This window comes from Nannospalax galili, unplaced genomic scaffold (assembly GCF_000622305.1).
Source record: "Nannospalax galili isolate Female #2095 unplaced genomic scaffold, S.galili_v1.0 scaffold487, whole genome shotgun sequence".
NCBI classification, from domain to species: Eukaryota; Metazoa; Chordata; class Mammalia; order Rodentia; family Spalacidae; genus Nannospalax; species Nannospalax galili.
The window spans coordinates 468,737-485,933 of record NW_008357047.1 but is presented as its reverse complement, the minus strand read 5'-3'; the positions used below and the strand labels follow the sequence as shown (position 1 = coordinate 485,933).

The following is a 17,197-nucleotide window of genomic DNA, read 5'->3' as shown; positions in this document are numbered from 1 at the left end:
TTACATAAATTTACAACTTTACCATGAAAATGTCTTTTAGTGTGACCACCATCCCAATTAGCCTGGGCATAGAATGTCCTGGGAGTCCCAGTCCCTGGCAGCTGGACTGGCTACCTGATTTTTTAATTAATTTTAAAACCCTTTTTTTTTTTTTCTTTTTGGAGCAGGGTCTCCCTGTAGCCCCAGCTTTCCTGGAACTCACTCTGTAGACCAGGCTGGCCTTGAACTCACAAAGATCCGCCTGCCTCTGCCTCCCAAGTGCTGGGATTAAAGGCGTGTGCCACCATGCCTGGCAATTTTAAATAACTTTTAAATTTACTGAAGATCAGAGTTCTTGTTTTTCTTCACAGCTACAGTTGGTGACTCAGAAAGTACCTGAAATTTCTGTGAGCTCTGGACTTGGATGGCATTTCTCTCCCATTGATTTTGGGGCGTCATTGTGTTTCGCCACACGTGCTGAATAGGCTGGTCACATCCAGTTTGAAGACCCACTATCAATGTACCATTCGGGTGACTGGAGAAGTCATAAAATGTGATCTGTGAAGAAAAATAGGTGCCTGAATAATTGCAATAAAGGAATTCCCAGTGTACTAAAATACTTGAAATGCTGATGCTTTCAAATACCTGACAAACTTGTTGGCCATTTGTTGGAAGGAAAACTCTGCTCCTTACATTTGAAGAAATAGAATCCACCCCAGAGACCAATGTCAGAAAATGCGCTAGGGGAGGCAAGAGTTAGCACATTAGCTTCAACTGATAACTGGCACTCATTCTGATAAATGCACACAAATACACATAAATGCACATACATGAAGTCAGCACAATTATGTTTAAAGACTAAAACTTAATCCATAGTATCTAGCAAATTGACTAATAATCTCATATTTTATATTGCCCATTTAAATAGCTACTAGTGATTATACACCATGGGCAAACAGTCCACAGCATAATTTATTGCATCTGACAGAAAGTGACAACTCCACAAAGACAATATCCAAGGAAAACACAATACTGGGATTGCCCACCAAAATAAGCCCTTCAATGACATCATTATCTACTGTACTTTCGCTCCAATGGGATTGGACTAAGTAGCCCTAGCTTTCCCCAGCACAGGAGGAACAACACTGAGCCCTGATGTTCTCTTGCATGCTGTGATACATAATATACCCAACAACACTGCCACTGCCTGAGGACCTCTAAAAGAAACACTGGGTCTTCCCTGGACTTTCATAGGGTTCCCTGCTGCACTTCACTGGGCCTGTCCTGGCTGATCTGGAAGCCACCACTGTTGTTTGTCAAGAGGAATGAGGAAAAACAGTGTGATGATGATTGTGGTGACATTTCTAGCCCAGTTCATTAAGTGATATATTAAAGCCAGATTAGAAACCAATTCTAATTGTCACATCATTAGTAATCAATAGTAATATGAAGCCTAACAAAACTCTTCTCTATTTTTATTCCAAAAAAATTAAACAATGAAAATAATTACTGCTTGAAGACATAGGTGCAAAATTGAAATGATTTATGCTAAGTTTATATGTCTAGGATTATTTCATAAAAGTGACTTGGATGAAGAGCTGACATTGCTGTGGCACCAGTGGACAGCCATCGGCTTTCCCTTGTGTAGGTAAACAAATACTAAAAACAGTAATAATCTGATAAGCATAATGGGACATGTGAACACAGTGTTTTAGTTTTAAACAATATTATTAGTCATATAAATGACATTCAATGGGCTTTAAATTACTGGTTATAAATATTTGACTACAAAACAGCATCCATTAGATTTATTCAAAAATTATTTTCATTGGTTAAGAAAATTGCTTAAATTAATCATATTTTTTTAAAGATTTGGTATTAAAAACAAGATCTTACACATTAAGATTTTAAATAACAAAGTGTATTTATATTTTTCAAATGATGAGAGAGTAAATTATTTAACTGTATAGCCACATGATTTTATAAATATGGACTGTCATTTGATATAGGCTATGAAACTGCAAATGTTTCTACATATTGTCAAGTATTTAATAAATGTTAATCTTCAAGCTATAAGGGAAAGTGAAGTTTTAAATCCAGAAATAATTTGAGATTATTTAGCATTTGCTATAGTAATAATCTGTTAATCATGAGACAGATGAAAACAAAGCAAAGAGCAAGGAGAAGCAGGGAAGAGGAAGAGGAGGAGGAGGGAGAGGAGGAGGAGGAACAGGAGGAGGGGGAAGAGGAACAGGAGGAGCAGGAAGAGGAGGAGGAGGTAAAGAAGAAGAAAGAGGAGAAGGAAGAGGAGGAAGAGGAAGAGTAGGAGGAGGAGGAAGAGGCAGAGGAGGAGCAGGAGGAGGAGGAACATTCAACATATACCCAATAGCAATATCTGTTTTCTATATGTAAATCCTTCTTAGTCACAATAGTAATTTTCCTTTTTCATTTTTTAGTGTATATTTTTGCCCTGCATCTTCTACTATGAGTATAAAATTTAACCAACAAATGGAGATTTTCTTAGAGAGGAGCATCACCCTGCTGGAAGTCCTCTTATTTTCTGGAAGGCATCAGTCATGGTGTCTACTTACAACAGAAAAAGGTAGCTCTTTGATGACACAGCTTTTCCCACATGCTTATTATATCAGCGCCTTTCTTCTCCTGGTGCTAGTCACCAAGAAGAGACTCTACGGAGTGCTTGGATAACCAAACAATGCGTGCAGTATTCTCTCTACACACTCATCTCACTCCTTGATCACACACACACACACACACACCATCATCATCAGGGCTCTTATTTTCTCTGTCATCCTTATTTCAGCTTATTTATAGGATTTATAGATTCCCATTTTTCCCCATGACTTCACAAAAGCACATGTACAACACATCATTAAAACATACACTTTTAAAACAACACTCATAAAGGGTTGATTAGATGGCTCAGTAGATTAAGGTGCTTACCAGCAAGCCTGACTACCTGAGTCTGATTCCTAGAACATACATGATAGAAAGAGAGAACTGTTTCTTGCAAGTTGTCCTCTGACCTCCATACACATACATACCATGAACATATGCACACATGCATATACATGCAGACACTACACACACAGGCACCAAAGAGATGTAACCAAAGTTCTTTTAAAAGTACTAATTATTAAGATGATAAAATAAAAATATGGCATCATGATTTCCTGTCCAGCTACCTTTTATAAGCAGGCTTTTTCTTTTTTCAGTAACTAAGTGTTGGAATAAAATCCCAACAAGAACAGAGATGAATGGAATAAAAATTGGGCGTTTAAAATAAAAGAGTGACAAAAGCCACGAATCAAACTTTGAACGTCAAATCAAGTAACAGTGACAGCAAATCCTACCAGCCCTATCCTCAGGCAAGACAAGAGAGAATGTTAGTTTCACATTCTCAAACTCCTGATAGCCAGCCTTGCGTTTCCTCCATGCCCAAGTCCTGCGTGAGGAACAAGGTTGAATGCGAACAGATGAAATGGACATCCTGTTGCAGACTATATTGCAAACAATGAGCTCCAAAGAACTCCAGAAAGAGGACTTTAATAACGACTCATAAGTGAATTCCAGAGAGACCTAGCTTCAGGAACAGGTTCTCATAGCAACATCAGAGGTGTAAAGCAAAGGTCAAAGTGTCAAACTTTAACAAGAAGAAAAGGGTATTTAAATAATACAGTGAAAATAATCTAAATACGAACCCCTTCAAATTGCAAAATATTTGTTAGATTCTGTAAATCTTAAGCTCTGTCAAATACTTATTAAGTGGACAAGTTGTATAAAATTAGAAAAATATTTGTAAAAAAATGTATCTCTTAAAACATACTCAAGCCAGGCATGGTGGTGCACATCTTTAATCCCAACACTCAGAAGGCAGAGGCAGGTGGAACTCTGTGAGATCCAGGCCAGCCTGGACTACATAGCAAGTTGCTGGCCAGCTGGGGCTAAAAGGAGACCCTGTCTTAAAACAAGAACAAAAACAAAAGCCATATTCAAACAGAAATCCATTTTCCTTGCTAGAAACTTCTATATGAATCCTGCATACCAACTTACGTCTGATGTCAGTGACAAAGGGCGAGGAGAATCACATTATATGATCATAAAACATATGAACGAAGGTGATGTTAATGAAAATCACAAAGTGATTACCTATGGAAATTTTCTCCTCTACAAAAGCAATTTTTAAACTGGCAAAATATAGAATCAACATTTCCAGAGTGCTAGAAAGTCATCCTATGTTAACAGCCAACAGGAGAGTTTTTAGTTCAGAAATTGCAGTAAAAACAGAGATTTGGGGTTTTAACTTGTCCTTGTCTCATGAAGCCACTGGGCAGTGACTTTACAAAACAATCAGAGGAATTACAGTGAAGGAAGAACTCTGTAGAAGCCTCAACTCCATATAATTGTCAGATTTGACCTGACAGGTGGCTCCATGACAGACCACTTATAATAGTTTGACATTAAGCACAGTAATAGCTCTCCCCATAAGAAAATCTTTCTCCACAGAATAGACTTGATTAAAACCAGTGACAGTTGATTTTTAACTTCTCAGTTGCCTGATACAGTGTTTCTGGTAAAATATAGAGTAACCATAAAGTCCATGACCATGAGATACTGATAGGGGCTGTGAAAATTGCCAACATTTTCCTACAAATCTAGAAGGATATGTGCATATGCAGTACTGTGCATATTCTCTGGAAAGACTCAAAGAAACTCCTAAGTTCTTACCTCTGGCTGGTCTATGGGCACGGTAAAGGAAGGAAATGAGCAAGCCCAAGCTGTCTGCTGCCTAAATGCTGGGAAGGTATACTTCGATGAGCACACAGCAGTCCCTCGGCCCTAGCGGAGATGTTTATTGGTGCTCAGCTGTTTCGGATTGAAGGTTTGATGTGTCCTTCCTAAAACTCATATGACACCCAATCAGCAATATGATGGCATTAGAAGAGAATTTTAGGAAGTGAGTGGATCATGAGGGCAGAGGTCTCATGGACACAAACAGTATTCACAAAAGAGCTGCCTTGATCATTGTATGTACCATGTGAAGAAACAAAAACAACGTTCCCGCCTATGAACAAGGAAGCAAACGCCACCAGCAACCCCTGCTGTGTTGATCGTGAATTTTCCCACCTTTAGAACATTGAGAGACACGATTCTGTTGTTCGTAAGGTATTTGGTTTATGTATTTAGGTATTTTGTGCTATCGTTGTGAAATGTCAGGACACAGGGAATTACAGAACGGCTTCTGTGTCAGAACCTGGTCAGTATGCTGACAGAGTAACAACTCTAGTGGCTAAACTTAGGACTAAAGACCTTACAGAATTAGGTCAGAAAGTCATTAAGAACAAGGAACAACAACAAACGGCATAACAAAACCTGAGGAGTGGCCAGGGCAAAACATTCCAGAGATCCTGCAAGTACTGGACATAAATTCTTCGTTCGGGGTAACCTCCCTCCATCTTTTTCCCTGTCCTTCACCCTACCTTCATTTAAACCTTTCCATACCTAGTGATTCTTGCCTCTGCTTTGATTTTACTTGTGTTTTAACACGTTCCCCTCCCTTCAGCTCCCCTCCCCCGTAGGTTCTTTTTCGCTCCCTGGCCTCTAAGGACACAGAAATACAAGAATTTGAAGTTAGGATCTGTCTATATAGAGAGTATACATTCTGTTTGCTGGTCTGGAGCCGGGTACTCAGTAGGTACTCGGCGTAACAGTTCCCAGTTTTATTCACTTTCTTGCTAATATCATTATTTCATTTTTTAGTGCTGAATAAAAATCCATTGTGTATATGGTCCACATTTTCATTATCCATTAATCAGATGATGGATGAAGAAATCGATTCCCAACCTAGACCAAAATATTAGTAAAATGTATGAAATTGTCAGCAATTTAGATGAGAAATTCAAGAGCACAGAGGAAAAAAATTCATCAAAGAAACTGAGACACTGAAAAAAGAGCGAAGCAGAAAGTTGGGACGTAAGACTCAATCAACCAGATAAAAGTGACAGCAGAGAGTGTGACTGACAGGTAAGATGAGCAGAGAGTAAATTTGACAATAATGCATTCAGACATAAGGAAAATTAATAATCATGACCAAACATCCACACAGAGAATGGAACCTAAGAATCTGCAGGGAAGACGTAGCTGAAAGTCTAACTACAATTTATTCAATGAACTTGCAGCAGATTTCCAAAAAGCTACAAAAAAAAGTGGACACTCAAACATGTCCATTTAGAAGCATTTGAACCCCAAATAGAGGTCTAAGAGGCATTTATACCCCAAATAGACATGACTGCTGCACAACCTCTCCCTGACATATTATAGACAAGTGTGGGGAGCCGCCTGCCGTCCCTGCAGACGCCATTACAAGATGGCGCTCACATCCGGTTCATGCTGAGCAGTAAATAAGTCAGTACGCATGCCCGAAGTAATTTTCCACCTTCTAGTCTCTGCCTACCTCGTGGCGTGATATGGGCTGATGAGTTTGCGACCAATCAAGAGTTGCCACGTCCAAGACGGGCTTACTAACCTATATAAGGGCTGGGTTTCCGACATTTGGGGTCTTCGCCCTGTAAGCTTATGCTCTCCCTCTCAAGATGCATTAAAGCTTTTCTGCAGAAGGATCCTGAGTGTGCCGCGTCGTTCTTGCTGGTGAGACAATAGCGCAGGACAGACAAGATGTCAAAAAATAAAAAAAAACGAGTAAACAATATTGAAAACTGTAAGGGAAAATACCAAGTCACCTACAAAGGAAGAGTACCAGATCTCCCATTGAAACCGCAATAGCCAAGAAAGCAAAGAAAGACATTTGAAACTCTGAAATTCAATAACCACCAATCAAGATTGCTGTGAACTACAAAGTATCTCTTAAATTGATAAATAAGAGCTCTTCAAGAAAATCACAAGCTAAGGCAATTCATGACAACTAAGCAAGTACTACAGAAAATACTTAAAAAGGAATATTGCACACAGAAGAAGACAAAGGACAGTCTCAATCAAGAGAGCAGAGGAAAGGATGCGTTTCACATGAAAAACACGTGAAAAAGGATAGATGGAAAGGAATCCATTGAACCCACCACAGAAAGAAAAGAAAGAGAGAGAGAAAGAAAGAGAGAGAGAGAAAGAAAGAAAGAAAGAAAGAAAGAAAGAAAGAAAGAAAGAAAGAAAGAAAGAAAAGAAAACTCCTAAAATTAATAAGGGAGCAGCTATCTAATCAGAATTTCCAGCAAAACCACAAGAAATAGTAAATGCCTCTCAAGCTCCTTTTCTGTGGGCCACCGACATCTGCGCAGAAGGGCAGCATCAGGCACAGCCGTGGCCCTGGCTATTCATGGTTCAATCCAATATGACCAAGCCACTGACAGCCTATTACCAGTGGGATGCTATTTCAGGCTTTCCCTGCTCATTGCGCAGTTTGACAGAGTGACTATTGACTTGCTCTCATGAAACCATCCCTAGAGCACCCTGCCCTCAGTGGCTTGACCCACTGAGGGTGCTGCTCTGTTTTACCTGCTGCCTCAGTCTCTGGCTTGAGCTTACTAAAGGGACTTCCTTCTACCACGGTCATCAGCAGCAGCTCCAGAAATCAGTGATTCTCTGGTGGCCTGAGGATCTGAGTTCAACCTCTTTAAGCAAGGATTCTACCTTTTGTTCCTTATTGCTTGGAATAAAGGAGTTTTTCTTTAGAAACAGTGTCAAGAATAATAAGATATAAAACTACTTTGAAAGAAAGTGCCTAACAGGTTTTTAATAACAGGTATTGCTGTAATTTCTACTTTTTTTCAAGTTCCTTGGTTTTCAACTCAGGCTATATTCATTAACTTAGATTACAAAGACAAGGGTGTTTGTGATTTAAAATATATGATACCTACATAGCCTCAATTTGTGAAAAATAAAGAAAATTCCTTGTTCTTTTCAAAAAAAGTCTTAAAATGCATTTAATTTAGCTTTAAAAGATGCAGACTGACTATCACAATCAGAAAACAAGATGCAGTTATCTGTTGCCTCCACAAACCACACTGGCAAAAACACCGTCAAACAGAGAGTAAAACAGGGAAATAAAAAAACTAAGCATTGGAGCTGAAAACAAGTTAGCAAAATCATTCTCTTATCTGATGGAGTAGACTTCAAATCTAAACCAATCAGAGAGGATAAAGGGAGGCCACCACAAACTCGTAAGGCAAAGGTCCATCCAGAAAATACAACTGTTTCCACTTCCATTCATTTACCTGTGAATCTTGATTTTGGTTTTTCAAAGGCCTGGATAATATTCCATTGTGCATATGTACCACACCTTCATTATCCATTCATCAGTTGATGGATTTCTAGATTGTTTCCAATTCCTGGTTATTATAAAAAGGGCAGTAATGAACACGAGCGAAGATGTATTTCTGTAGTAGGGTATGGAGTCTTTGGGTGGTACGGCTGGACCACATGGTAGACCAATTTTTATCTTTTTGAGGAATGGCCACACTGAATTCATAGTGGCTGCACCAGTTTGCAGTCACACCAGCAGTGGACAGAGTTCCCCTTTCTCCATGTCCTCACCAGCATTTGTCATTCTTTATCTTTAGATCTTAGCCATTCTGAGCTGAGTAAGGTGAAATCTCAAAGTGGTTTTAATCTGAATATCCCTGACGACTAAAGATGTTGAACATTAAAAAAATATTTCTCAGACATTTGCATTCCATCTTTAACTTCTTGTCCCAATTATTAAAATACTATCACAAGGAAAGTATCAAGACACTGAAGAAAGAATTTGAAGAAGACACTAAATGAGTGAAAGACCTCCATGCTCATGGATTAACAGAATTAATACTGTGAAAATGACTACATTATAGGCTGAAGAGATGGCTCAGTGGTTAAGAGCTCTGACTGCTCTTGCAGAGAACCTGGGATTGACTCCTAGCACCGACATGGTGGCTAACAACCATCTGTAACTCCAGTTCCAGGGGATCTGACACCCTCTTCTGATCGCTATTGCATTGCATCACACAGGTATACTTATACACATGCAGGCAATACGCTCATATACATAAAATAAAAATAATATTTTTAAAAAGAAAATGCCTACATTACCAAAATCACTCCTTTTGTTTTAATCACAGACCATGAAATAAAATGCTTTTTAAATTCTTCACACCTGAAGACTCCTAAAGCTGCCTGTGTAGGCATCAACTACAGGAAACATTTCATTTTCCCTCTTGCTTTCTCCTTACAAATCATAGAAGCAACTCACTGTTACCAGTGTTTTGTGCAGTTTTCTTTTTGGCTTTTTTTTTTTTTTTTTAGGAACTCAGGGCAGGAACCTGGAGGCAGGAGCTGGAGCACAGGCCATGGAGGAACGGTGCTTACTGGCTTGCTCCCCTGGCCCCTGCTCAGCCTGCTTTCTTATGCAACACAGGCCCACCTGCCCAGGGGTGGCACCACCCACAGTGGGCTGGGCTCTCCTATATCACTCATCAAGAAGATGCCCCTCAGACATGGCCACAGGCCAGTCCAATAGAGGCACTTCCCCAATCGAGGCTCCCTCAACCCAGGTGTGTCAAGTTGACACTAAAGCTATACAGCACAATATGGTATAAGAGATGCTGGGAGAGGGAGGTGGAAGAAAGGGTGTATTTAAATGCATGTGACATGAAAGCAAAAAGGATATGTAGGGTGAGAGGAACCAACCAACAGAAAGGAGCAGGGGTGAGGGGAAGAGCGGGACCCATAAAATGTACAGATTAAAATTGCCATGGTGAAGCCCATTTCTTTGTACAGTTACTTTTAAAAACTTATATAATTTTAAAGAAACAAAACACATATCATCTTTATCAAGTAAAGGACGAAACTCACTTAACAGAGGAAAAACATCTGGCAAAGTGTCATAGTCTCTTGTGGTGAAAACACACAACATACCACAATAGACGAGGAGTTGGCATCCCTATAAATGACATCATCTAAACACAGCAGCAAACACTATGTCAGAAGATATAATAATGGAGAAAATTTTCCCTGGTGGACTTAGACAGGAGCTGTGCATTGCCCTTCTAGGCAGGGTTATTCCTGAGTCTCTACCCAGCAGTTAGACCTGCAAATAAGATATTGTGTATTCAGAAGGGAACTATAATGAAAACCGAAACTTCTTTCTCTATTTTCAGTTCTCATTACCTTGTAAATAGAAGAATTTGAAGCATCCGCAAAAAATCCTGCTATAAACCACTTGATAATTTGTAGGACACAAAATCAGTATGTAAAAGTAGCTGCATTCACTCTGAAAGTGAAATTAAGAACGTAATCCCATTTACAATACCTACAGTAGAAAACACAGATGTAATCTTATCGAAAAAAGCAAGATATAATATACACCTTTAACCTTACCACTCATGAAACAGAGGTAGGCAGATCTCTGTGAGATCAAGGTGAGCCAGGTCTATATAGTGAGTTCCAGGCTAGCTTGGGCTACAGGGAGACCCTGTCTCAACAACAACAACATGAGATTGTTATAATGAAAACCACAAAACATTGTTGAGATAAAATTTAAAAGACCTAGATACATGAAAAGACATCGGGTGTGTTGGGTTGGAGAAATTATTTGTTAAACAACAGTGCTCATGAAATTACGACAAATTCAACACACTTTTTTTCATGATATTCACAATGCCTTTGACTTTACCCTGAATTTATATGGAAATGGAAGCAATGCAGTATACTATCACAATGTCGAGAGAAACACCAAGTCTTTCATAGTCAATTCTTTCCAAACCTTACTACAACATACTGATAATCAAGATAGTGTAACACTAGCATAATAAACATATATTTATCTATAGTTATGCATATATATAGGAATATATGTAATATAAGTATAGTAAAATCAATATAATAAAGTCTGGGGAGATATCTCAGTGCCTAAGAGCACTTACTACTCTTACAAAACACCTGAGTTCACATTTCATTGCCTAGGGTTGTTAAGTTCACAACTGCCTGTAACTCCACCTCCAAGGGATATATTGCCTCTTCTGGCCACCATGGGCACCTACATAAATAAAATATTTATATTTACTTATTTATTTATTTATTATTTTTGTCTTTTTGAGACAGGGTCTCCCTGTAGTCCCAGCTGACCTGAACTCACTATGTAGACAAGGCTGGCCTTGAACTCACAATAATCCACCTGCCTCTGCCTCCCAAGTGCTGGGACGAAAAAAATATTTTATTTATTACTTTTATTTTATGTGTATGAGTATATATTACTTGCATGTAGGTAAGTGCCCCTTGTCGTGCAATGCCCGCAGAGGACAGAAAAGATTGTCGGATCCACTGGAACTAGAGTTACAGATAGTTGTTAGCTGCCATGTGGGTGCTGGGATTCAAACATGGGTCTTCTGCAAGAACAGACAGTGTTCTTAACTGCTGTGCTATCTCTCCAGCCCCCATTTTTATTTATATTTTTGGGTATGAGTGTTTGGCCTGCATGTATATAAGTGCATCTGTGTCATGCAATGCCTGCAGAGGACAAAAGAGGGATCTGATTCCCCTGAAACTGAAGTTATGAATGGCTGTTACCTGGCATATGGGTGCTAGAAACTGAACCCAGCTCCCCTGCAAGAGCACTCAGGGCTCTTAACCACTGAGCTGTCTCTACAGTCTCTACAAAATTTTTTAAAATTATTTATTTAATAACTACATACTTAGAAAAAGCATTTAATTACAACAGCATTGACATATTCAGTAACAATTTCCGCAGCTAAGATGCATCTCTTTCAAAATCGGCTGTAATTTTTAGAGCTACAGTTGAATTATTACAGTTATACAATGTTGTGCTCAGTATAAACCCTATTAGAAATAAAATTAAATGAGGTTTTAACCTTTTAAAAAGATCTCCATTTCATTATTAAAATACACAGTTTCATACAGAAAAATATATTTTTAATGCAATTGACGTTAAGATGTTTGCACGTGCATTTCTAATCTCTATATATCAGATTATTACTAGTCACAGTCAGTTACTTTCTGAGCTCCTTGGCATCTGAACATGGATATAAAGTCATCAAGTAGATTTCAATGATAATGCTTTTCACATCTACTAATTATTAAGGAGCAATTTTTTTGTTTTGAAGAATTACACAAGTGGCTGTAAGTTTCTAGGTTCACAGTTGAATTAATACAGTTATACAATATTGAACTCAGTGTAAGCCCTGTAAGACATAAAATCGAATGAGTTTTTAAGCTTTAAAAAAGATCTCCATTTCATTTTAGAATATATTCCTTGCAGAAGGACTCATTGTCTTTGCTACCAACGCTGAGATGTTGGTGCATGCGTCTCTAATCTCTATGTATCTATTACTAGTCATGATCGGTTGCACTTGGATCCTTAGCACCTGTGTATATCTATAAAGTCATCAGGTAGATTTCAATGGTAATGTTTATCACCTCTACTAATAACATGATGTAAATTTGCATGCTTCCTTCTCAAAAATAATACATTTTTAAAAATTTGTTGATTTTGTGTGTGTGTATAACACAAAGAATATCCCAAAACATCTTATGCAACTATACACCCACTTCCCAGAGAGCACCCTCCCATAGCCTCCCTCCCCCCACTAGAGCCCTTATACTCTGATATCCCTGCTACTGTCTGCTGTGTTGTCAGCACCCCAGCCATTCCCCACTACTTGCCCTTCTGGTCAATCTAGTCAGCCTATCTAGAGGTCTTTGTTTTAGGAGGGTCAGCTGTTCCTCATCTAGTAGCAATTAGTTATCAATATTCCTTTAGATAAGATTGGGGTGGGGTCTGCTGTTTATTTTCCCAGTTCTATGCTGAGTTACAATCTGGGAATCCCTTTGGCCACCCTGGCCAAGAACTCAAAAGAAGGTATCTCTTATATGGCATTGTTGCTTGTTATATAGCCTTTACTATGCATATGGACTCTTAAGAAATTATATTGACCCCTTTAATCTTTGGTTATACTTTCCTTTTGGGTGTTTAAGGCCATACAGATGGCCCAGATAAACCAATTTATTTTTAACTCTTAAGGTCATTTGAGGATCTGTTCCCCAGGGGTCACATGGGCTTGGGATGAGCCTCTAGCTCCTTTCTTTTACCAGTTCCACCTATGTGAAGATAAGTCAAATGTCCTGCTCGACCATGGCTGGCTTCTCTTGGAAGCAAGGAGGAAATGTTTCTTTTGCGTTGACCCTCCTCTTTGTAGACTGGACACTGGTTCAAGTCCATCTGTTGGCGTTTCCTCAGCCTCCTTGATCAAGAGGACACGTGACCCACCACAATCACAAGACATTTTGAGAGATGCTCATAGTCCCCTGGAACTAGTTGACCTAGGAGGGCAAGGAGCAAAAACTGTCCTTTATGTCCCTCTGACCAAATTATTATAGGCCTCAAACTATGTCTGTAAAACATCCAAGAAGGTTAGTTCCACCAGTCTGGTATTCTTAATTACTGTGTGTCATGTAGATAAATCTTTGGCAAAGACCAATTGTTCTCAGATAAACCTTACCTAGGCATATACTTCTTGATCTGCTATGTATAATTTGTCAGTAGGTTGTAGGAGTAATATGGTTCCCTCTGGTTTTCAAAACTAGGTAGGTATTATTTATCTCTGGCATTATCTCACCCCTCCATCATGGTTTTCCCACTTATGGTGCCCCCATTTCTCCCCTTTCTCCCTTAATAATACCCTTCTCCTACAGTCCTACCTCTCTTGAGCTCCTTCTTTCCCTTTATCCCCTAGGTTCCTTGTATACCCTTCCCTCCCCCCTCCCTTAAACTAGCCCAACTTTTATCTGTATCTCCCTTATTCATGCCTGTTTCCTACTGTTCTTCTCTTTCAGGTTATTTCTTTTCCTTTACCTCCCTAGTTCCTTTCCATTTTAATGGTTCCTGAAGTTATGTCTGGATACATACTCACTTACCAGGGTTTGTTTCTAGGATCCAATTATGAGGGAAAACATATGTTGACTTTTTTCTGAGTCTGTGTTACTTCACTTAAAATAACATTTCCTAGTTCCATCCATTTACTTGCAGATTTCATGATTTCATCTTTCTTTCTTAATGCTGAGTAAAACTCCATCGTATAAATGATCCACATTTTCATTATCCACTCATCAATCAAGCTACACTTAGGTTGCTTCCATCTCTTAGCTATTGTGAAAAGAGCAGCAACAAACATCGATGTACAAGTGTCTCTGCAATAGGATGAATTCTTTGAGTATATGCCAAGTCCATAGGGGTTGAACCAGTTTGCAGCCCCACCAGCAGTGGATGAGTGTTCCCCTTTCCCCACATCCTCTCCAACATTTGGCATTATTTGTTCTCTTGATCTTAACCAGTCTGACTGGGGTAAGATGAAATCTTAAAGAGGTTTTAATTTTCATTTACCTAATTATTAGTGATGTTGAACATCTTTTAAGACGCTTCATAGCCATCTTTACTTCTTCTTTTGAAAACTCTCTGTTCAGCTGTTTAGCCCATCTTTTAATAGAGTTACTTCTTGCCTTGATTCTTTGCTTTTTGAGTTCTGGATACTAATGTTGTGTCGGATGTTTCTCTGGTGAAGATTTTCTCCCATTCTGTGGGTTTTCTGTTTGCTTCCCTGGTTTCCTCCTTTGATGTACAGAAGCTTTTTGTTTAATGAGGTCCCATTTGTTAATTCTTACCCTTGATTCCTGAGCAATTGATATCCGGTTTAGAAAATCCTTTCCTACACCTATCTTGTACATTTTTCCCAATGTTTTCTTCTAAGAGTTTCAGAGTTTCATTCTTTACATTGAGGTCTTTGGAATGGACTTTTGTGCAGGGTGAAAGACAGGAGTGTAGTTTCATTCTTCTACAGGTAGAGATCCAGTTTTGTCAGCACCATTTGCTGAACATGCTGTCTTTCCTCCAGTGAATATTCTTGGCCCCTTTGTCAAATATCAGGTGGCCGAAATTGCAGTTACTCATATTTGGGTCTTCAATTTTGTTCCATTGATCTATGGGTCTATTTTTGTGCCAGTACCCTGTTCTTTTTATGACTATAGCTCTGTAATACATCTTAAAATCTGGTATAGTAATCCAACTGGCATTACTCTTAGTACTCAGGGTTGTTTTGGCTCTCTGAGGTCTTTTGTGCTTCCACATGAATCTTAGGATCCTTTTCTCAAATTCCATGAAAAATGTCATGGGGATTTTGATTGGCATTGCATTGAATCTATAAATGACTTTTGGTAGGATGGTCATTTTCACAATAGCGATTCTTCCAATCCATGAGGATGGGAGGTCCTTCCATCTTCTGATGTCTTCTTCAATCTCCTTCTTTAAAGGTTTAAATTTTTCCTTGTAGAGCTCTTTAATGTCTTTGGTCAGGTAAATTCTTAGATATTTTTTGTAGCTATTTTGAAAGGGAGTGTATCTATGTGCTCTTTCTCTGATTGCTTGTTATTGGTATATAGAAAGGCTACAGACTTTTGTAAGTTAATTTTGTAATCTGCCACTTTACTGAATGTATTAATAATTTCTAGGAGTTTTCTGGTGGAATTTTTGGCATCTCTTAGATATAATATCATATCATCTGCAAAAATGGATAATTTTATCTCTTCTTTTCCAATTATTACTCCTTTATTTTCCTGCTCTTGTCTTACTGTTCTTTCAAGAGTTTCAAGCACTATGTTAAAGAGAAGTGGAGATAGTGGACAGCCTTGTCTGGTTCCTGATTTCAATGGGAATGCTTCCAGTTTTTCTCCATTTAGAATGATGTTGGCTGTGGGTTTGTTATATATGGCTTTAATTATGTTGAGGTGTGTCCTTCCAGTCCAATTCCCTCTAGGACTTTGAGCATGGATGCATGTTGAATTTTGTCAAAGGCCTTCTCTGCATCTATTGAAATGATAATGTGGTTCTTGTCTTTGAGCCCATTTATAAGATTTATGACACTTATTGACTTATGTATATTGAACCACCCCTTCATCTCTGAGATAAAGCCAACTTGATCATAGTGGATGATCTTTTTGATGTGTGTCTGTATGCAGTTTGTATCATGTTGAGAATTTTTGCATCTATGTTCATTAAGGATACGGATCTGTAGTTTTCTTTTTTGGTTGTATCTTTACCTGGCTTTGGTATTAGAGTGATGTTGGCTTCATAGATGGAATTTTGGAGTTCTCCCTCTATTTCTGCCTTTTTGAATAATTTAAGTAGCATTGGTTGGAGGTCTTCCTTAAATGTCTAGTAGAATTCTGCTGTAAATACTAAGTAGTATTTTATGCAGATCTGCTTTAAAAGACTGATAGATTTCTGCTGTAAATCCATCTGGTCTTGGGCTTTTCTTAGTCAGGAGGTTTTGTATTACTTTTTCAATTTCTTTTTGTGTTATGTGTCTGTTTAAGCTGTTAATCTTTCTTGGTTTAGTTTTGGTGGTTCCCATGCCTTTAGATATCCATCCATTTCTTTTAGGTTTTCAAATTTAGTAGCCTATAGATTTTTAAAGTATTCCCTTATAATGTTCTTTATGTTTCTGGTGTCTGTTGTAATGTTTCCCCTTTCGTCCCTGCTTTTGTTGACTTGGAGGTGCTCTTTCCTTCTTTTGGTTAACTGGGCTAACCATCTGTTAATCTTTTTATCTTTTCAAAGAACCAACTCTTGGATTTTTTGATTCTTTATATTGTTTTCTTTGTTTCAATTTCATTAATTTCTGCCCTGAGTTTTGTTATTTCTTCTTGTCTGCTGGGTTTGGGTTTTGTTTGCTGTTGCTTTTCAAGTGTCTTGAGTTGCAATGTTAAGTCATTTATTTGTGTTCTTTCTGATTTTTTTGATGTAGGCATGTAGAGCTATAAACTTCCCTCTAAGGACTGCTTTCAGGCATGTCCTAATGGTTTTGTTGTGTTGTATTGTCCTTTTCATTTAGTTCCAAGAATACTTTTATTTCTCTCTTATCTTTTGCCCCATTCATCATTTAGGAGTGTGTTGTTTGATCTCCATGCATTCATGTGGTGATTAGGGCTTCTTCCGGTGTTGATTTTAAGCTTTATTGCATTGTGCTCTGATAGGATGCATGGAATTATTTCAGTCTTTTTGTATTCGTTGAGGTTTGTTTTGTGCCCCAGCATATGGTCGATTTTGTAGAGAGTTCCATGGGGAGCTCAATACAATGTATATTCTTTGGTGCTTCGGTGGAATATTTGGTAGATGTCTGTTAGGCCCATTTGATGTATGGTATTGTTT

General features: G+C 38.5%; 1 protein-coding gene across 1 annotated transcript in view; it reads right to left on the bottom strand.

The window, feature by feature from the left end:
* Positions 1-17,197, bottom strand: part of Malrd1 (MAM and LDL receptor class A domain containing 1) — a 721,844-nt gene that overhangs the window by 655,724 nt on the left and 48,923 nt on the right. The window contains exons 3-4 of the mRNA XM_029557135.1: positions 625-719; positions 376-537 (exon numbers count right to left, since the gene is read on the bottom strand). Coding sequence (XP_029412995.1) covers positions 376-537; positions 625-719 — 257 coding nt within the window. The remainder of the gene's footprint in view (positions 1-375; positions 538-624; positions 720-17,197) is intronic.